Below are 21,457 nucleotides of genomic sequence, written 5' to 3'. Positions count from 1 at the left end.
CGTAATTAATGTAAAGTATACATGATGTTAGCCCTGAAACATGACTGTCAGTCCTGGATAAACTTCAACCTGGTGTTTGCACTTTCTCCATTTAATTTAATGTCTCCATTAAAATATAAAGTGCTTACCCTATGGCCACGGATGTTACAATTATGTTCGGGCCCGCAGAAGTACCCGTATCTTCCGTATTGTTCAATAAAAAGCCTTTTAATCCGATCGGCGGCCATTTTCTCATATCGTTATAATGTATCAGAGTACAGTACACCTCCCAACCGATAGGTTCGCTTAGTTGAAAGCATGGAGGAAACATGGAAAAAATGGCCACCGATCGGATTAAAATGCTTTTTATTGAACAAAACGGAAGATACGGATACTTCTGCGGTCCCGAACAGAATTGTAACATCTGTGGCCATGGGTTAAGCATTTTATATCTGAAATGTGAACGTTTATGTAGATATACGGGTTGTAAATGGAAAAAGTGCAAACACCAGGTTGAAGTTCATGCATGACTGTCGGGCCTATCCTTCAACTTCTTGTTTATGCCCCAAAATGACTGGATGTACAGGTTTTAGGCACTAGGCAGAGGTTGACTGCTCTCAGACATACAGATGAGATGATGACGACCCATATCGTACATCCTTTCTCTTGCTTTGTCATTTTTCTTTTACAAGCTGATTTTTTAATTTACTGACCGTCCCACTGATGAACGACTATGTTGTCTGGCTTCATGAAGCAACTTGACTTTATCACACACCTCATCTGACCATAAAAGCGGCAAAAAAAATGAATAAAAGAGTTTCCGCCATATTATCCCTTTAGGCATTGGAGTTGGAACCATTGGGCAACATGGGAATAGCTTCCATGGGGATAGGGATAGCGGAGGAAGGGATGTGCTGAAAATCATATTGTCCACGGTGTCTTCGGTGGTAGCAAAACATAAGGCAGATGATGATTATTATAAAGATGATCAGTGGAATCATCCATAACAAATGGTTGGATTTATCTGTAAAGTAAAAACAAGAACAAAGTAGATTTATTTATTTTATTTCACCAGATAAATAGTTAACAACACATTCTCTTTTACATTAGGTAGGCTATATGACCTAAAAAAAGCACCTAAAAAAGCATAGACCAGCACATAGTGCAGTGTGTGTGTGTGTGTGTGTGTGTGTGTGTGTGTGTGTGTGTGTGTGTGTGTGTGTGTGTGTGTGTGTGAGTGTGCGTGTGCGTGCATGCGTGTGTGTGCGTGTGCGTGTGTGTGTGTGTGTGTGTGGGGGGGGGGGGGGTACTGCTTCAAATCATAAATGTGCTTTGCACTGCTTTTCATACAGATGACAGCAAAGTAGCCTGTCTGTGTTGTGGTCACATCAGCACATCAGTGTTTATGTTTCCATGTTGTGCTCAGCACAGCACAGTCAATAATAATAATACCTCTCATCTTCAGTGTGGTGGTCCTGGTCACGTTCCCAACCTCATTCGTGGCAACGCAGACGTAAACCTTAGCGTGGGTAGACGTGGCTCCTCTGATATTAACAATAGTGCTCTGGCGCCTCCCAGTGGTGGCATTGATAGCATTATTCCCATCCACGTTGATCCACCGGACTCTAGGAAGAGGGTTTCCCTCAGCAATGCAGGTCAGCTTCACGTCAGTGGCCGGTTCAAAATCCACAGTCTTATTTCCCTGACCCTGAGTAAACTCAGGGGCATCTGAAAGGGATTAGGGGAAAGCAGGGGACACAGGTGACAGGGTCCAAGAATTGATCAAGGATATCAAAAATGTATTTAGTTTAATTAAGCCCAATTGTTCACTCTGTGGATAATAGAGTTGTAACATGTCTTTTTATATGTCACCCATTATTGAGAATCGGGACAAAACCTTTATTTATTTTTTATTTTTTATATATTCTTCAATTATGCCGGGAAAATATATTTTAAAATATCAAAGTGTTGACTATTAACAACTCATTCCCTGCCAATGATGTCTTTTGACGGCTGTTTTTTGTATGCCCACACCGCCAATGACGTTTTTTGAGGTCTCTTAAAAATAAAAATAAAAAATCCCTGTTTCCCCGTTTTTCACAAAGGAACCAGGAGATAACGCGATCCAAAGATTTAATGCTCCATTCACTTCCTGGTTAAATATTAAAGTAATATTCTGAATCTCGGCTCCTGTGTTTTACTATGTATTTTTGAGTGAGACATGCTATTTTCAGCTGGGTATAACAAGCGAACAGGAATCGCGATGACATTTCTTTTTCACGGAAGCACAGTGAAACCCTCCGTGATTAGCAACCATCAGGGGATCGATCATACTAGAGATATATTCTGTGACTAACTGAAAAGGTAAGAAAATCGCTTTTGGGCCATTTAGTGAATGGCAGTGAATGGGCCAACCTCCCACATTTTGGGGGGGATGTCAACTCCATAAAATGGCATATCTGACGGAGTTGACATCTGACGGAGTCTGACAGAGTTAACAAAATGCTATGTTTTTTTCATTCCACAGCACAGTCGTAGTGAGTTGACAATTTATTTTTCAAAGTTGCTTTAATTAATGCTAATAGAATTTCTTTTTTTTTCATTTTTTTTGGGGGGGTGGGGGGGGGGGGTTTAGAAGGACTGACAGAGTTGACATGTTAAAGGACAACTTTGGTTTTTTACAACCAAGGTTTATATTTTAGCTTGTAATTAAAGTAAATAAATGATGAGTGTAATTTTTTTTTCATTTACTGCTTTCTATAGTTTTAGCATTTTTTGCGATATTTTTTACAGTGGGCGGGGGCATTCTGTCTGGTGGCTAAATATGCCTTTTTTACACAATAAAAAAGGTCCGGCTGTCTGAGATGGCCAGATGTGAGTTATTGGGGGCTAGAAGAGCTACTGTAAATAATAATAAAGAAAACGCGGGTTAATGTGTTAAAAAAATACATATTTAGCCACCGGACAGAATGCCCCCGCCCACTGTGAAAACACTGTAAAAAAAGATTGTGAAAATTGCTAAAACTATCGAAAGCAGTAAATTTAATTTTTTTAACACTCATCTTTTATTTACTTTAATTACAATCTAAAACATAAACATTGGTTGTAAAAAAACAAAGTTGTCCTTTAAGGTTGGGACACACCAGATAGTAATATTATTTAGTGCATTTATCCAAAAATAAAAAGCTTACCAAAGCTTTCGCAGCTTTCCCGCCTTTTTTTAAACCGGGTGTGACAGAGGGGACCTTAGAATATAGCTAAAACCTGTTTATGCCTGATTAAGTTATGTTTTTGTAGAAATCTGATGGAGCTGACAATGATCTTGAACACAACTTTAAAGGGAAAAAAAAACTTTTACAAAAAAACGAATTAAAAAAGAAGTTGATGGCAAAAGTACATTCTTACACCTATGTTATCAAAACACATGATTCGTTTTTTAATGCTTTTAACAGAAAATGTAAAGAAATGTTTGAAGTTGTGAACCCTTGTCTTAGACAAGGGTGTTTTCTGGCAGAGTGCAAGTTTAGATGTAAAAAATTAATAAAAAGGAAACCAGACCAAAACATTGTACAAATCTTATGTAATTCATATATATAAATCCTTTAAGAATATATTTTCACAAAACTTTTTTTTTTTAATGTGTTAATAAATAATAATTTTAAATGTTTTGGTAGGACATGATTTGTCCCAATTCTCAAGAATGGGTGATGATGTATTATGATGTATTAAAGGTCATCATCATCACTTACATAAAATGTAGGATACATACTGTTAGAAATGTGATAAATGTTGTCATACATACATGCTATGGTGATCTCAATAGACATCTTGGTCTGGCCCATGTTATTATGGGCTTCCAATATAAATGTCCCTGATTGCATCCTGGTGAGGGGCGTAGATGCATCGATCTGTCTCCCCCCATGATACCAGTGGACGGTGGCAGGTGGGTTTCCATCAACAAGGCAGGGCAACATACTGAGAGTGAACGAGTGTTCAACACCACTGGCATTACTTGGACACAGGTCTTGGATCACAGGCTTATCTACAAACAAACCCAAGTAATAGGAATTAATGTCACCACCATTCAGTCATTTATAATGACTTAAAGCAGCACTATGTAACTTTCCTCTTCTACCCTGGATTTGAACCCGGTTTCCTGCACAAATGCTGAAATTTGTATTGACCTGCTTGCTCGGGGGATAAATTGAATCTTGACCATGAAGTCAAAATTCCTGTGTCTAGGTGAGAGACATGCAGCAGCACAGGCAATAATAATACCTCTCATCTTCAGTGTGGTGGTCCTGGTCACGTTCCCAAACTCATTTGTGGCAAGGCAGACGTAAACCCCAGCGTGGGTAGACGTGGCTCCTCTGATATTATGAACAGTGCTCTGGTGCTCCCCCGTGGCGGTGAGAACAACATTCTCATCAGCGTTGATCCACCAGACTCTAGGAGGAGGGTTGCCCTCAGCAATGCAGGTCAGATTCACGTCAGCGCCCGGTTCAAAATCCACAGTGTTATTTCCCTGTGTAAACTCCGGGGCATCTGAAAGGGATTAGGGGAAAGCAGGGGACACAGGGTCCAAGAATTGATCAAGGATATCAAAAATGTATTTTTTAAATTAAGCCTTGTTCACTCTGTGGATAATAGAGTTGTAACATTTTTTTATTTTATATATTAAAGCTCATCATCCTCACTTACATAAAATGTCAACAAATAGCGTGTGATTTGCAGTTCCGTGTTTGTTGGTTGCTCTTAGCGTGTAGTTTCCACTGTCACGCCTTTTCAGCGGCTTGTGAGGCACCTCCTGTCCATCTTTGAACCAGGTGAGCTGCGGCTCTGGTTTTCCATCAGGTTTACACTGAATACTGTTCAGTAAATCATCATTCTCTTCAACTTTAAAATGATCCTCACAGGCAAATGTGGGTTCATCTGCAAAGATTGCAGTAGATTAATCAAAACAAATGATGGCACACCACAATGTTGCATTCATACTGTACAGTAGGAAATGTGATAAATGTTGTCATACATACATTCTATGGTGATGTCAATAGACGTACTGGTCCGGCCCCTGGTATTCTGGGCTTCCAATATAAATGTCCCTGATTGCATCCTGGTGAGGGGCGTAGACGCATTGATCTGTTTCCCCTCATGATACCAGTGGACGGTGGCATTTGGGTTTCCATCAGCAAGGCAGGACAACGTACTGAGAGTGAACGTGTGTTCAACACCACTGGAATGACTTGGACAGTCTTGGATCACAGGCTTATCTACAAACAAACCAAGTTATAGCATTTAATGTCATCATCATTCAGTCATTATTTAAAAAATAATGAATCATATTCTAATATTGCTGAGTCTGTGTAAACATTGCGTGATGACAGGTAAATTGACCTACAGAGCACAGAAACAGTCAACGGTGATGAAATCTTAGTAGGAGGTGGCTGTGGTCCATCCGGTCCCAAGTCGAGCTGGGCCGCACATTGGTACTGTGCCAAATGATCAGTTCTACTAGGAATGATGCTGATTGTGTGAATCGCATCCTTAGGGTGAGCATCAGCTGCGCCTGGATCAAACGCATGTAGTCCTGTGATGGGTATATTTCGGCGGTACCACCTCACAATGAGGTTCTGCAGTGGAGTAACGTTGATGATTTTACACTGTAGCTGATACTCTGTGCCTTCTAACATTGGCCCAGTTCCATTCACCTGAGAGATGTTCACATCATCTGGAGTCTCTATAGATAAAAACAATAAGAATAATAATGATTCATTTAAAGTTAATCACATGAACCCTAGCGCCTCTATTTTAGGGCAAACATTTGGCATTAATATAATATGTACAGATACAGGCTCACATGTTGCATTGCAAATCGTTGTGAGCTTGTATATTGGCTATTTTCAGCAAAAAGATTTGGTGTAGATGTAAAAGGAGGGGAAAAAAGGAGGGGGGCTAATATAGACCCCTGGGGGACTCTAGTCAATGACATATATAGGGTTTAAATGGTTAAATATCACAGATGTACTATAGATCTGTGATAGTAGATGGGTTGATCAATCTATAATTTTCACATATCTAAGCCAACCCTGCCATGCTTATTGTTCATCTGAAAGTACTGTATAAATGGTTTCATAAGTATATGCTACTGGTACTTACTATACAAAGTGACAAGTAGCTCCTTCATAGGTTGTTCTGAACCAAAAGTAATGTAGCAGAAGGGATCTATTGTCCATTGTGTCAAGCTTTCCACTGTCCAAGTGACATAAGTGACATTCTCCATCAAATCTGTGCCCCCAACCGAGGCCTCCCAACCCATCCCATCGTGCTCAGTAGCAGGTGTACTGCAGTTGACTGAAACAGAATCTCCGTATCTCACCACCACTCTGGCAGGCATCAGCACGAGAGGATCTAACCAGAAGCAAAGCACATACACATCCATTCAAAAATAAAGCTTCAGTTTATGCACAAGAAGGATCAGCCAATAACAGACACAAGTCGATTATGAGACGGCTTAAAAGTCAGTTTAAGCCTAAGCTTAAAGTAGCATTTCACCTATTCAAATACCACTACCTTTGTTGTAAACAATTCTCAATTTCAACTAGAATCTTTAGTTGATAGTTTCGCTTTGAAAAGTAATTATATAAAGCAACTTTGTGTTTGAATTTGAAAATCTCCACAGCAACATGCTGTCACAGGTATTGCTGAAAATTATCTATAAATGTTTGTTTGTTTTTTACAGCTGTTTTACATGGAATATGTGTTATCCTGATAACATCATTGAGAGGACATGAAATGTGATAAATGTTGTCATACATACATTCTATGGTGATGTCAATAGACATATTGGTCTGGCCCATGTCATTCTGGGCTTCCAATATAAATGCTCCTGATTGCATGCTGGTGAGGGGCGTAGACGCATTGATCTCTCTCCCCCCATGATGCCAGTAGACGGTGGCAGGTGGGTTTCCATGAGCAATGCAGGGCAACATACTGAGAGTGAACTTGTGTCCAACGCCACTGAAATTACTTGGACAGTCTTGGATCACAGGCTTATCTACAAATAAACCAAGTATAGCAATTAATGTCACCACCATTCAGTCATTATTTATTATGGCATAAAGCAGCACTATGTAACTTTCCTCTTCTACCCTGGATTTGAACCCGGTTTTGTGCGCAAGTGCTGACATTTTTATTGACCTGCTTGCTCGGGGGATAAATGTAATCTCTGTGTCAGATCCTGTCTCTAGGTGAGACATGACCTTCTTTGACACAATCTAAATGTCTCAACAGGGAGACAAAATACAACCACCCCAATTATATAAGTTATATTGTATTAACATACTCTACCATACAGATTGGACAAATTTACATTTTATTCATTACAAAAAAGTTATATAGTGAGGCTTTGATAACCCTTGTTCTGCCCAAGTAACACGGAATGTTTAATCACTTTACTGCAACTGAGGAATACAGCCAGAATTTTAAAGCCCTGGCTGCAAGGACAGGCTCCCACTCCCAGTCACATTTTAGATATGATGGCCCCAAATGGCCTGTGCACAGCCTCAGATCCTCAGATTGGGTCCTCCTGGTTGTTCCTAAAACTCCCCTCATCACATGGGGTGATCAGGCTTTTGCGGCCCAGGCACCTAGGTTTTGGAACGCCCTACCTGAGGATCTAACACTAGCAGTGTCATCCTTTAAATCACTTCTGAAAAACACACTTTTATGTCAAGTCCTTTTCTTAGTGTATTTTGCCTACTATATGTCTGGTTTAAGTTATTCTAATCTCTCAGTCTTTCTTATTATTACCTCCCGCGGGCCACGGACAAGGTCAGAGAGAGAAGACTGAGGCTGGCTGGGCACTGTGCCAGGCACTCAGAACTGATGGCGAGCCCATTGACACTGTGGGAGCTAACCCAAGGCACAGCTAGGTGGGGAAAGCAGTGCACCACCTACATGGACATACTGCGACATCACAGTGGAGCCAGCAACACTACTGAGCTCCAGATCCTGATGCTAGATAGGAGGGACTAGAGGACATTAATTCAGGAGTCCCGAGTTGGTGTCAGCTAGTACAAATCCTCGCATCGCATCATCGTTATTATTTGGTTTAATGAATGCTATTTTATCTTTTTTACTTTGCTGTTTTATTTCTTTATGGATATCTTGCTGCTCTTTTTTACCTTGTCCTGTAAACACTTTGTAACTGTTTACAGGACAAATAACAAAGTTCATTATCATTAGCATGATAGCAGTGGCAGGATAGTCATCATAATTACTTACATAAGATGTCAACATATAGCGTGTGATTTGTAGTTCCGTGTTTGTTGGTTGCTCTGAGTGTGTAGTTTCCACTGTCACGCCTTGTCAACGGCTTGTGCGGCACCTCCTGTCCATCTTTGAACCAGGTGAGCTGAGGCTCTGGTTTTCCATCAGGTTTACACTGAAGACTGTTCTCATCATTCTCTTCAACTTCATAATGATCCTCACAGGCAAATGTAGGTCCATCTGCGAAGATTGCATTAGATTAATCAAAACAAGTGATGGCACACACACCACAATAAAGTATGTTGCATTCATACAGTAGGAAATGTGATAAATGTTGTCATACATACATTCTATGGTGATGTCAATAGACATATTGGTCTGGCCCATGTCATTCTGGGCTGCCAATATAAATGTCCCTGATTGCATCCTGGTGAGGGGCGTAGACGCATCGATCTGTCTCCCCCCATGATACCAGTGGACGGTGGCAGGTGGGAATCCATCAGCACGGCAGAGCAACGCACTGAGAGTGAACAAGTGTTCAACACCACTGGAATGACTTGGACAGCCTTGGATCACAGGCTTATCTACAAACAAACCAAGTTATAGAATTTCATGTTACCATCATTCAGTCATTATTTCTAAATAATGAATCATTGTAATATATATATAATAATACAGGTAAGTGGAGAACCTACAGCGCACAAGAACAGTCAAAGGTGATGAAGTCTTAGTAGGAGGTGGCTGTGGTCCATCCGGTCCCAAGTCGAGCTGGGCCGCACATTTGTACTCTGCTAAATGGTCAGTTCCACTAGGAATGATGCTGATCGTGTGAATTGCATCATTAGGGAGAGCATCAGCTGCGCCTGGATCAAACGCATGTAGTCCTGTGATGGGTTTATTTCGGCAGTACCACCTCACAATGAGGTTCTGCAGTGGAGCAACGTTGATGATTTTACACTGTAGCTGATACTTTGTGCCTTCATCTAACATTGTAGTTCCATTCACACGAGAGATTCTTACAGCATCTGGAGTCTCTATAGACAAAAATCATAATAATAATGATTAATTTAAAGTTAATCACATGAACCCTAGCGCCCCTATTCTGGGGCAAACATGTGGCATTAATATAATATCTACAGATACAGGCTCACGTGTTGCTTGTATATCGGCTATTTTTGGCAAAAAGATTTGGTGTAGATGTAAAAATAAAATAAAAAAATAAAAGGAGGGGGGGGGCTAATATAGACGCCTGGGTATAGGGTTTAAATGGTTAAATGTCACAGATGTATACATACCTACGGTATATGGATAGATGGATTGATCAATCTATAATTAAATTAATTACTATACATCTGTGATAGTAGATGGGTTGATCAATCTATAATTTTCACATATCTAAGCCAACCCTGCCATGCTTATTGTTCATCTGAAAGTACTGTATAAATGGTTTCATATGTATATGCTACTGGTACTTACTATACAAAGTGAAAGGTAGCTCCTTTGTAGGTTGTTCTGAACCAAAATAAATGTAGCAGAAGGGATCTATTGTCCATTGTGTCAAGTTTTCCACTGTCCAAGTGACATAAGTGACATTCTCCATCAAATCTGTGCCCCCAACCGTGGCCTCCCAACCCATCCCATCGTGCTCAGGAGAAGATGTACTGCAGTTGACTGAAACAGAATCTCCGTATCTCACCACCACTCTGGCAGGCGTCAGCACGAGAGGATGAATATCTAACCAGAAGCAAAGCACATGCACATCCAATCAAAAATAAAGCTTCAGTTTTTGCACAAGAAGGATCATTCAAACAGACAAAAGTTGAGACTGCTTAAAAATCTGTTTAAAGCCCAAGCTTAAAGCTGCATTTCATCACCTATACAAATACACTGTTTCATGCCACTAACTTTGTTGTAAACAATTCTCCATTTCAAATACAATCTTTGGTTGATATTAGATTATTATTATGTGTTTGCTTTGAAAAGTAATTATCTAAAGCTACTTTGTGTATTTTAAAATGATATATGTCCACAGCAACATGCCTGGAAATGGTATTGTTTAAGGTATTGTTGAAAATTGTTTATTTGAATTGTTTGACTGAGCTGTTTTACATGGAATATGTGTTCCTTCCTGATAATATCATTAGGGGGGACAAATTAAGAGTGTAAAAAGTCTAAAAATACAATTTAGATAGATCTTTGTGGTTCCGTTATGGACATAATAAATCAACAGTATTGTTTTGGTGAATTATGCCTAAAGTAAAAGCACCATGAATAGGACAGACACAGATCTACTGTACCTGGAGCTGGAGTGGTCATTTCCTTTGTGGCTGGAGTGGTCATTTCTTTTGGGGTTGGCATTGTAGGGGTCATTATCACATTAACATTGATCTGCTTACTTATATTCCCATGTTTATTAGCTGCTATGCAATTGTAGGTTGCACTACTGTTTATTCCTGAAATGGTCAGAATACTGGAGTTGCTCTCAGTGCTCAAATCCATGGATCCTTCAGCACCCTGGTACCACTGGAACTGGGGAGGTGGGTTTCCTTTAGCTATACAGTCCAGTGACACATCACCGCCCATAGTTACATTGACTGTGCTCGATACATCCTCAAATTCCGGAGGATCTGAAAAGGAAATATGTAGAACTTTTGAGATCACTCTCACATTGACATGATAAAGTTTCACATTGGCCTGAAGCTATACGATGTGACCGTAAGTTGAAATTCTATAGTTGAAACTAAATAAAAGTTCACAAAGCACTCACATTCCACTGAGAGGAAAATAGTAGCTGTGGCGTTGCCAAGGTGATTGGTAGCTACAATGACATACTCTCCTGAATTGTTCCTGGTCATGGTTGAGGAGGCATTGATCACCTTCCCTTTATGGTACCATTTAACATCAGCAGGAGGGTTTCCATCCACTCTGCAGGGCACAGTGTCCAGGCTGAAATTACCCTCCACATCCATGAAATGTGGTGGACACACAACCCCAGGCTTATCTGGAGATAGAGGAGAGGAGAAATAGTGCAGAATGTTGCATGAAATGTGCAACACCTGAACTGACTTGCCTTTAATATCCCATAAAGTACAAAATGCATGTGTCAGAATACGTGACCTTGTTATTGTGTAATAACTATAGACTCACAATGCACTTGAACGCTGACAGAGTCATTAACGGGCTTTTGTGGTATCTCTGGTCCCAGGTCTAGCTCAGCCACACATGTGAACTCTACTCCATCATCATCTCTGCTGAGGATGCTCTTCAGAATAAATGAATAACTTTCTGGGGTTTTGGACATATTGCTGCTATTTGTCTCATTTTTCACGATGCTTTTGCCTTTGAACCACCTCACAGTGAGGTTTTGCACAGGAGCAACGTCGTTGACGTCACACTGTAGCTGGTACTCTTGTCCTTCCTCTGGTTGATGAGACCCATTGATGCGATACACAATAATGTGCTCTGGGTTCTCTGTGGGGGGGAAAGACTATTGGTTATGGCATTGCTTAATCACATTAAACCTGGCATCCCTATTCTTTTATCAAAATGTTTAAAAATTGTTTAATATCTTTCAATTTAACGAATAGCGAAGTATACAACAGCAGTAGCCCTTTTTACCCCTAAGAAGTGAGGTCACACTGCAATGTCACTTACGGTATATAGTGAGCTTTAGGTCTTTGCTGCATCGAAGACTATCATTCAACTGGATGTGACACTGAGCCTGTACCTCCCAGTCCGTCACGTTCACTGTCCAGACAATAAAGTCCTCATCCGTCTCGCCATAACTTTTATTTTCATTGGTCGTCCATTCCATTGACAAGTGATCGCTACCTTCACTGGTACAATTGACTTGTACTGGGTCTCCATACTGTACCACCAGCTCAGGAGGATGCAGGGTGAGAGGGTTGATCTCAGCAGGGCAGTCACTATCAGCATCTGTTGATACACATGAACAGGTGTTATTATGGGTCTTAACAATGGCTTCTCTTTTCAGACACTGTGCTGCAGCTGCACCAAATCTGTTGTTATCATAGATACAGTAAAACAACATATTTGTGTTTCTATGGCCATTATATATACTGTGTACTGTCCTCAAACCTGCATGGATTTGAGTCCATCCTCCTGCTATGCTTTTGTTTTCTTGTGTCTCCTCTGTAACTGTTACAAAGACTACCTGCCTTTACCACTACAACAATGAGGTGATATAGATTGGTGCTGAAACAGGTATGTTGATTTTAATGAATGGGTCCTACTGACTGAGAAACATACCGCATTGACATAAAATGTCAAACATGAAAATAACGATAACAACATTAGAGTAACTCCCTCTGTTCCATTTCAATACTACAGTAGTGGGCAGTTACTATAGCTGATCAAATTAGTAGGTTTCATGTACATTGTAGAACAAAGATGCATGTCTCTGATGTTCCTCTACACCATCGTGTCCAAATAAAAGCAAACTGTCTAAAGATTATCTTTAACATGTTTTGTGGTTGATCTTTGGGTTAATTTTTGTTCTTCATTTTTTCGTGTTAACGGAACTGCCACCCACCACAGCAACAATTGCAGTTTCCAATGGAAACAAAAACAGAAGCTTCAACACCTACCCCTCCCTTCTAAACCACAAGCTCATACTGAAACAAAACCGGCAGCAGCTTATTAGATCTTCCGCATTTTGCTAATTTCCCTCCATTTTAAGAGTTTTTACTATATAGCTAGGATACTACAATGTCAATCTCCACTTCTGAGAGAAATATGAGGTGGAGTTTTTCACAGTGTATTTTATCTACAATAACTTCACTTGTGGTATTAATATGGTGATTGAATATTGCTACTGAAAATGTACCAAGACAACACGTGGTTACCATGGAACATTAATAAATGCTCATGGTTTTCACATCAGTACAATAATAATAATAAGGAAACATTAAACACAAAACACACAGTAAACTCGGTGTTATTTAATTTGTAACTCTGTGTACAAATGTAACCAAATGGACCCATTTGGTCAACTTGGTTACATTTGTAAACTCTGAGATAAGTTAACAGTGAAGAGATTTTACTGTGTGCCAAATATAATCACAGTAGACCAGTTATAACTCACCAGCGTGTAAAAACATCAGAATGAAAAGGCCCAGCATCCTAAGGGGCGACATGGTCTTTTAGAGGGAAACCATGCAGCAGGAGGATGTGGTGGGATGGGAGAGATAAGGCTTGTTGCAAAGGGTGTTCCTGCTTCTGCTGCTGAGGAGGACACTGGATCAGTGTTGGTCCTGATGATGAGCTTCTGTCACTTAGTGGAACCTGGACAAATACCATGCATCAATGTGCAAAAGGGCATGAGCAAGAGCCAATTCAACGCCCTGGTAGAGACAGGAAGCTGTTAACGGAAATATGTCATCAAACCACATGCAGCAAATGTTCTGTTCAGGGAGAGCGTGGATAAAGGTCTCCTCCCATATCTTGTGTAATCTCACTGTGCATTTATCAGCAGGTTGCCAAAGTAACTCATAAACAAGTATTTTCAGATTTTATTTGCCCATGCACTGTTAAATAATACTTTTAATGCAATTACCTATTTCACAGCATATAGTATGAATGAAACATAAGTCACACTTTACATAATGTAAATCTCTTGGCCCTTTGCTGACAGATGTCTGTCGGCAGTAAAATATGAACCACTTTTTCCTTCCCTAAAAATGAAATGTATAGGCCTAGAAGAGCAAGATCATGTACTACTGTATAGCTCAGTGTCCATGGCTATCAACTGATTGTGCCAACTGCATTGGCACCAGGGCCACTACTAGAGGGTATGAGGTGCCATATGTATGGTAGGCGCATCACATTTGGACAGAATGTGCTTTCAGTAAATGGAATTAAATCTTGGAATGACCAACCACTGAAGGGAGTGTCTACCGCATATTCCACTTTTAAGACCCATCTGAAACAGTGGCTCAAGGCAAACAAGAACTGTAATCACTTTAAAGCTGACATGTTGTAAAAGAAAAAATCACACCCAGTGTGAAGTGGGCGGTCTGGTCATCACTGTGGTCATCACAGTGATGGAAGCTAACTTTTTTTTTAAAGTATTTTTATTATAGGTTATTAATTTCATCATGTGTCTCGCTAGCCAATCAGAGTGCTGAATAGAGTCAGCCAATCACAGTACAGCTAGGGGTGTACTAACGTAGAGGGGTGTGCTATTATGAGCCAATCACAGTACAGCGAAGGGTGTACTAATGAGGTGTCCCAACCCCACTTATAGGGGCGGCTACACCACCCCAACAAAAAAAAATCTACTTGTGTATTAGTATATTTGTATTATCACTTGTAATGTTTCAGTTTTTTGTTACCTGCTAGGATGCCTAACTTTCTAACTTTGATCAAACATGGTAGAGTAAGATTGTAGGTGCACAAATGTACAGTATATTGTGTGTATATCTTTGGTCAATATATTCATCAATTTATATTCTGTACATTCTGTTGGTCCTGATGATGAGCTTCTGTCACTTACTGGAACCTAGACAAATACCATACATCAATGTGCAAAAGGGAATTCAAACGCCCTGGTAGAGACAGGAAGCTTTTAACAGAAACATGTACCACAGCAACGGTTTTGACCACAGCAAACTTTCCGAGAAAGAGAGGATATAGGTCTCCTCCCAAACCTTAATCTCACACTGAAATTATCAATTGAAAAGTCAAAGAAAGTCATAATCAAGGATTATCTATCATGTTGTTTTTTATTGAAAAATACATTGGGATTTACAAAATATGCCCTACACTGTAAAATCCTGAATATTTATTTACTCTCTACTCAAAAGGTATACTCTCAGTTAAATGAACCCTCAGTACATTGGAGGATAGTGTCAGCAAATGTTATTTAACAAACAGCTCTAACTTGTCAACTTATTGAAAATTATTAATATTATTGGACCGCTGTTAACCTGAAATCCAGTAACTTTGAACACTAACATAACTAACCCACACATTCTTTGTTAACATCCTCCATTGGCCAGCCTCCCAGCAGCTTGAGGAGCTCCCACTGAAATGTATGCATGAATCATCTTCTATCAGCCCCATGCAGCTTAGTTCTGATATGTCAGTCAGATTAACATCTCACAATTGAGTCCAAGTCTGTTAGGTGGGTTTGATCATCATTGAAACTCGCTTGAGAGAGTAGGACCCCCCATGGAACTCTGCCCAGTAGACCCCATCCTGGTAGCGGCTAGTGCGGTAGTGTCCACCTCGATACCACACACCGTTCAAATTGGAGTGGGCGCACATGTTATACCACCAGCCTCCCTTATGGTAGTGAGCGCAGTTACCTGATGTCCATACAGGAAAACAAACAAACAAACATATTAATCAAACAGATAACAACAGATACCAAATATAGGGTCGACTCGTGGCCCATTTTTGGGTAAATTAAAAAACAGAAAAGTCAAGAGTTTTAAAATGTCCTCATTTTCAACTTTTAATTTTTTTTTTATAGTGAAAATCTACAAACAAGACGCGTTGTGAACTTGCAGATCTGTGATTTGTTTTTCCTTCCGTGTCCTGGTGAAACACCAAATTTCTCTTTTTGTGTCTCAGCCTGGAAATGTTTGGGAAGCCCTGAGATAGACAGTTGAAAATAGAGCGGTCGGTGGAAAGTCTGACCTGCGTAGCGGTCCTTGTCTCGATCCAGAGTGGTGAAGGCCTTGTTGTTGTGCCAGGAGAGGGAGTCCCCAGCATTGCCATGGTACTCCCCGAGTCGTAGACGGTACCCATCACTTTCCGGCTCAAGGCGGAAGCTGTCATACTCAGCAAACACTTGACGACCCTGCCAGTCCTCCAGAGCCACCCGCAACTTGTAGTGAGCCTGTTTGGTCAGCCAGTAGAGGTGCTCCAGGCCAATCCAGTACTCTCCATCAAGGTTCCCAAAGCCTTCCTACAATGGAACAGTTTTTAAACTGAGCAAAGGTTTCATGTCAAGGACCCCCACATTTTGCTCGGGACCCCCTGGAACCCCCTCAAAGAAACCTGGGGGTCCTTGGGCACTTTGAGAACCACTTTTTACTGCAGACTTTATTCTTACCGGTGCCAACTAATTCATATTCATTCATGCTTATGCAGAGAGATTTATTTCATAACTCCTTCCTGGCTGGCTTCAGACTGTGCAACATTTTGTTCTCATTAACACTGGGTGGACTCACCTTGTACTGGTCCCACGTCCTGAAGAAATTGACCGATCCATCCTGTCTCCTCTGGATGACGGTCCAGCCCCCCTCTGCGCGGGTCTGCTCGCACCAGGCCTGCAGGAGTCTGTTGGCGCTCTGTGGACGTAGCAGGTAGATACCACTGGTGGTCTCCCCAGAATCGAGCACATGCTTGCAGTCACTCCAAGGCCCTGAGGTGCAAACATGCAATGTGATCTGCAAAAGGCTGCTGGGAGACCTCTGGGGGGAGGGGGGGGGGGCAAGATATATAACTATGAGGGGGGCTGTGGAATTCTGTTTATTCTCATGTCAATAATATCACAAATATATAGGCTACACAACAGCCCCAGCTTATCTGTTTCGGAACTAAAAGGTCAACCCCCCCCCCACAACACATGTTCAGCATCTCATGTCACATGGATAACATGAACAGTGAATGTGATCAGAGACTGTATATCCTTCACTTGGCCCTCAGCATTACCACTTATAGGCTCAGATGGTCAGTCATACTTGCACAGAGCAGGCCGTAAGGGATTGGGCTGTTTCATCAGCACAATGTTTAGAGCACTGTTTCTCAAACCAGCACGGAACATTAGCGATATATTGTATCGTTGTTAAATGCATCAAAATTATATTTGCTCAAATAATATTTCATAAATCCATTGCATTTAAGACAATGTTTTTGAACTAATCGGCGTAGTGAGGGAAAAAAGCTATCAACAAAAAGAGCCAATCTACAAGCTCACAACGTACGTGTTGTAGCTATTTTCGGTGCGCGCGAAAGAAAAAAAAATCGAAATATGCTAGTGGTCCACAGATAAAAATGTTTAAAAACATTTGAGAACTCCTGGTTTAGAGGAACGGCGTATCATAGTTGCAAGCTAGAGTGATCTAGCTGTATCTAGCTTTGTGATCTAGCTGGGTGCAGCCTGTCCATCATATACCTTCTGCTTTGTAATTTCACACACTTTGCTCGTGCAATTGTAGCATCTTAGGGGCATAAACCAGCCATTTAAGGCAACACCAAATGCCCTAGGGCTGTGGTAATTAGTGTGTGTGTGTGTGTGTGTGTGTGTGTGTGTGTGTGTGTGTGTGTGTGTGTGTGTGTGTGTGTGTGTGTGTGTGTGTGTGTGTGTGTGTGTGTGTGTGTGTGTGTGTGTGTGTGTGTGTGTGTGTGTGTGTGTGTGCGTGTGTGCGTGTGTGCGTGCGTGTGTCTCTGTGTGTGTGTGTGTGTGTGTGTGTGTGTGTGCGTGCGTGCGTGCGTGCGTGCGTCTGTGTGTGCGCGCGTACGTGCACGCGCGCGCGTGCGTGTGTGCGTGTAGTGTTGGAAAGTAACTAAGTACATATACTCAAGTATTGTACTTAAGTATTATTTATTTTTAACTTATATAATTTTTTATTTCCAATTTTCAATACTTTTACTTCTACCCCACTACATTTCAAGGGCAAATATTGTACTATTACTCCATTAAAAGTAGCCTATTTGAAAACTTAGTTAACTAGTTACTTTTTTAAGCATATTTTGATGCCAATACTTTTTTATTTTAAGTACATTTTGAATACCAAAGCAAAGCAAAGTTTGTTGTTTACCCAGGGTGTCGGACTAAGCACGAAGCTTGTTTCCAGCCGGACCCTGCATGGAAGCCTTGCTCAAGGGCTATTCAGCGGTGATTCATGATTGATGTGATGAATTGGGGAATCGAACTAGGGACCTTCCGGTATCAAGGCCGCCCCTCTAACCACTAGGCCACCGCTGCCACAAGACTTTTTACTTGTATTTCTACATGATTACATGTGGTATTGAGACTGTTATTTAAGTGAAGAATTTGAGCACTTTTCCATCACTGCATGTGCGTATGTGCGTGTGAGTTTGTGGCTCATTATGAAAGTCCCGCTCTGCTTCGATGGGAACAGCCAGCAGTTTGTAATGTAGACATTGTTTAGGCATTCCCATAGAGATAGCACTCCTACCACCAAGGTCACTGGCTCCCTCCGTGTCTTCTGCTTATCTGGACTGTTAGATAACACGAACAGAACAGACACTTACTCCAAACTCTGGTATCCAATACTTTTTTTTTTGTCTAACGAGGGAATGAATATGTGATGGGTGTGTGTGTTGTTGCTACATCACAATCTAAAAAAATTCAAAAGCATGACTGGTGAGCTGAGAGGATGTGGGTCTGTGGGTTGTGTGCTCAATGAGATGAAATACGTCATTGGTTAACAGCCGCAGGATGTAAAACAAACAACATGTAGAAAACTTCTGTAAAAGAAAAGATGTGAGGTGTGAGGAGATGGTAACACAGTGGACCAATTTGTATTTAGGTTTACCTGGGGTTTTTGGAACAGGGTAACTGAAAGGGGGATCTGTAGGAGAGTTGGCTGTCATGATGGTGGTGGTTGTGGCCGGTTGGTCTTCGACACCCTTTAGTTTCTCTTCCTGTGACGGAGGAGCACTCTGGTCCCTCTGAACATCATTAGTCATTTGGTTGGCCTCAGAGGAGTCATTAAGTGGCCCATTAGACTGGGCTCGTGGAGATTCAGTGGTCACCTATCCAGTTCAACGGGGAGAAATAAAACACATACAGTACACACCTCATCTTCAGTTCCTGGATGTACAACCACATATACTGTACATTTGGTAGATGAACACTATAGTCTCTTCCCTACCGGTAATGATGGGGTAGTGTCCCTGCACTGGCATTGCTTCTGTAGGCGGGCAATGAGCTGGCTTTGTGAGCTCATCACAGAGGTGAGAGCACCATACTTCTTCTCCAGCTCCCTGTAATTATTGGACACCTGCAGTGCCTGTAAGGTTGAATAGACAGCAAAGCCTGATACTTAGTTACGCGCCAGTGTTGCTCACAAAATAGCTGATCCACAAGCTCACAGCGCGTCGCATGGCGACGTGTTGAGAGCTTGTAGATCGGCTATTTTGTGCACGACACTAGCGCGCAACCAAATCAGGCACAACAGGAACATGAGCAGTGCAATTGTGTAGCTGTTTCAAGTGATTGCTCAGCTTCATCATGCAGCACCTATGGGAGGCCTAATAGGTCACCTGTGTTGTCGCATTCAGTAGAAGATTCTCAATTCTTCGCTGCTCCAACACCTGGTCTTTCTTGTGGATCACTTCGTGCAGCAGCTGGGCATAGAGCTGGGCAATGCGGGCATTCATACCATTGCTCTCTTTGCGTAGGGCCCGCACCTCCATAGCGAGGGCCCCCTCCTGCTCTAGGTGTCGCTGGAGTATCTTCATCTGTTCCTGTTGCCGACTGAGCTCTGCGCGCAATCCTGCCACCTCGGAACGGTTGGCAGCAGTAGACTCTGTGCTCAGGCACAGCGCCCCTTTCAGTTTTTGCTGTGGAACGATGAAGGTGTACGAGCAGCGACCTGGTTTCGTCTCTGAGGAGCGCGCCGAGCGTGTCTGTGAGTTCTCCCCATCGGCCCTCTCCTTCCGACCCCAAGCGACAGGTATGTCCAGACAGAATGTTAGAAACAGAGTCAGGGCAAGTGTCAGTATCTTCTCCATGTAGGCTATCTGTACAACTTCTTAAAAACAGCCCTAGTAATGGAGGAGAAATTTAGATTAGAGTTCAGTCAGCAATAACAATGCATAACACATGATAACCTTTGACCTTAAACCTAATCCTTCACCAGAATGTCTATAACGCCATTGAAGAGGCCTACTCTTACTGCTCAATTAAAAAACTGCTAGATTGTAAAGCCCTCAGTGTTACTTTAGTGCAGCCATCCATTCTTTACACTCTCAAGTTGAATTAACAATGAGAATTTTATTGTGCACTTTGCCTCCTGGATCTTGAATGTTCACCAGATGTTCCCATCACATCCTGTGGAAAGTGAAAGTGCAAAAGGGTCTCTTCTACTGGCTGAAGTTTATTCACAGGTCAACGCCGAGGGGACAACAGTCAACACAGACCAGTCAGAGTCAACAAAACGTCTACCTCATGGTCAACAGCATTTATAGGGTTACCTCCAGGTCCAAACAAAACAGCCACAGTCAATACCATAAACACCATTCTTACCATATGGTCAATATTTACATTTCACACAGAAATCTCCTGTATGATGTATCAGCAAAAACAAATAAAAAATGTCCATACACCCAACATGTCAAATATCATATGAGATGTGTTGAGAAAGAGAACACTCAGCCAAGGTTTACTGCAGGAAAGACCACCTCAGTTATTGAAATGGTTATTAAATAAAGAATTACAGAGAAAACAAGATTCTGGACATTTGCAGAGAATGAATAAGATATCACAAAATAATTAATTACACTTTTAACTTGACTATGTAGCCTACACAACAACTACTTTAACAACTGATATTGTTTCTGACATATCTACCTGAAAGTGTATTCCCTCATTGCATCTTGAGATCAGGGAAGTTCCATAACTCACCGTAATGAAGGTTAGTACAGCAGCTGCTGGCTCTGCTGGACCTCTGTCTTCTGTTGCTGCATAGATCCTGTGGCCCACGGATGAAAATATAATGAAACTAAAGATGAGGCTGAGATCATTAAGAGGCAGAATAATGAGCTTATACAAAATATCCTCTATGATATGGTGTTACACGCAGCAGTATCAGCGAGCCTCGCATAAGTTTTAAGTGCAGATAAAAACAAAGACGAAAACCCTCCGAAAAAGAAGTCAAAGTGAGAGAGACACACAGATATGATGCTGACACATGTTTTTCAGTACCCAGACCACCCCTTAACTTTATCTCTGTCACAGGATCTCTGAAAGAAGAGGCTCCTAATTACAAACAAGCCTAATGACACCGCCTCCCAAAGACCAGCTATCTGCTTTGGCCCTCGGTGCAAGAATCTACTCTGTCTCCTCCCTCTGCCACCAAGCTACTATGCTGTTACAAGATCCTTCCCACACGCTTATTTATGAAGATGAGATTTAATAGTATCAATATCACAATGTAGAAACACTCTGTTACAAATAATATTACTGTATTCAAAATGTACTTGAGTAAAA

The 21,457-nt window shown here is 41.4% G+C and overlaps 2 protein-coding genes across 3 annotated transcripts; both read right to left on the bottom strand.

Moving 5' to 3' along the window:
• Nucleotides 1-800: 800 nt before the first annotated feature.
• Nucleotides 801-13,571, bottom strand: LOC311055671 (hemicentin-1). Of its 2 annotated transcripts, XM_084071930.1 has the most exons (18): nucleotides 13,352-13,571; nucleotides 11,902-12,183; nucleotides 11,395-11,718; nucleotides 11,015-11,248; nucleotides 10,545-10,874; nucleotides 9,724-9,981; nucleotides 8,943-9,281; nucleotides 8,595-8,831; nucleotides 8,263-8,487; nucleotides 6,797-7,033; nucleotides 6,136-6,387; nucleotides 5,378-5,716; nucleotides 5,013-5,249; nucleotides 4,681-4,911; nucleotides 4,258-4,524; nucleotides 3,782-4,021; nucleotides 1,432-1,707; nucleotides 801-1,003 (listed from the first exon to the last, which is right to left on the bottom strand). In XM_084071930.1, exons 1-18 carry the CDS (start codon nucleotides 13,401-13,403, stop codon nucleotides 816-818), a joined length of 4,548 nt encoding a protein of 1,515 aa, XP_083928056.1. In that variant the 5' UTR covers nucleotides 13,404-13,571; the 3' UTR covers nucleotides 801-815. The 2 variants fall into 2 exon arrangements, with proteins under 2 accessions (XP_083928056.1, XP_083928057.1); XM_084071931.1 differs by lacking the exon at nucleotides 13,352-13,571 and having other exon boundaries at nucleotides 11,395-11,709; nucleotides 11,887-12,011.
• A 1,816-nt stretch (nucleotides 13,572-15,387) lies between these two features.
• On the bottom strand, nucleotides 15,388-19,980 carry angptl6 (angiopoietin-like 6; the record flags this gene model as incomplete). The annotated part of the gene is made up of 6 exons (XM_084071419.1): nucleotides 15,388-15,575; nucleotides 15,910-16,180; nucleotides 16,446-16,639; nucleotides 18,780-18,999; nucleotides 19,119-19,256; nucleotides 19,510-19,980. The coding sequence occupies 6 exons, from the start codon at nucleotides 19,978-19,980 to the stop codon at nucleotides 15,388-15,390; spliced, it is 1,482 nt and encodes a 493-aa protein (XP_083927545.1).
• Between the last annotated feature and the right edge of the window lie 1,477 nt (nucleotides 19,981-21,457).

This window comes from Gymnoscopelus microlampas (assembly GCF_963454915.1).
Source record: "Gymnoscopelus microlampas genome assembly, chromosome: 11".
Lineage (NCBI taxonomy): Eukaryota > Metazoa > Chordata > Actinopteri > Myctophiformes > Myctophidae > Gymnoscopelus > Gymnoscopelus microlampas.
Note: the sequence above shows the minus strand (reverse complement) of the source record. Positions and strands in the feature narration are given on the sequence as shown.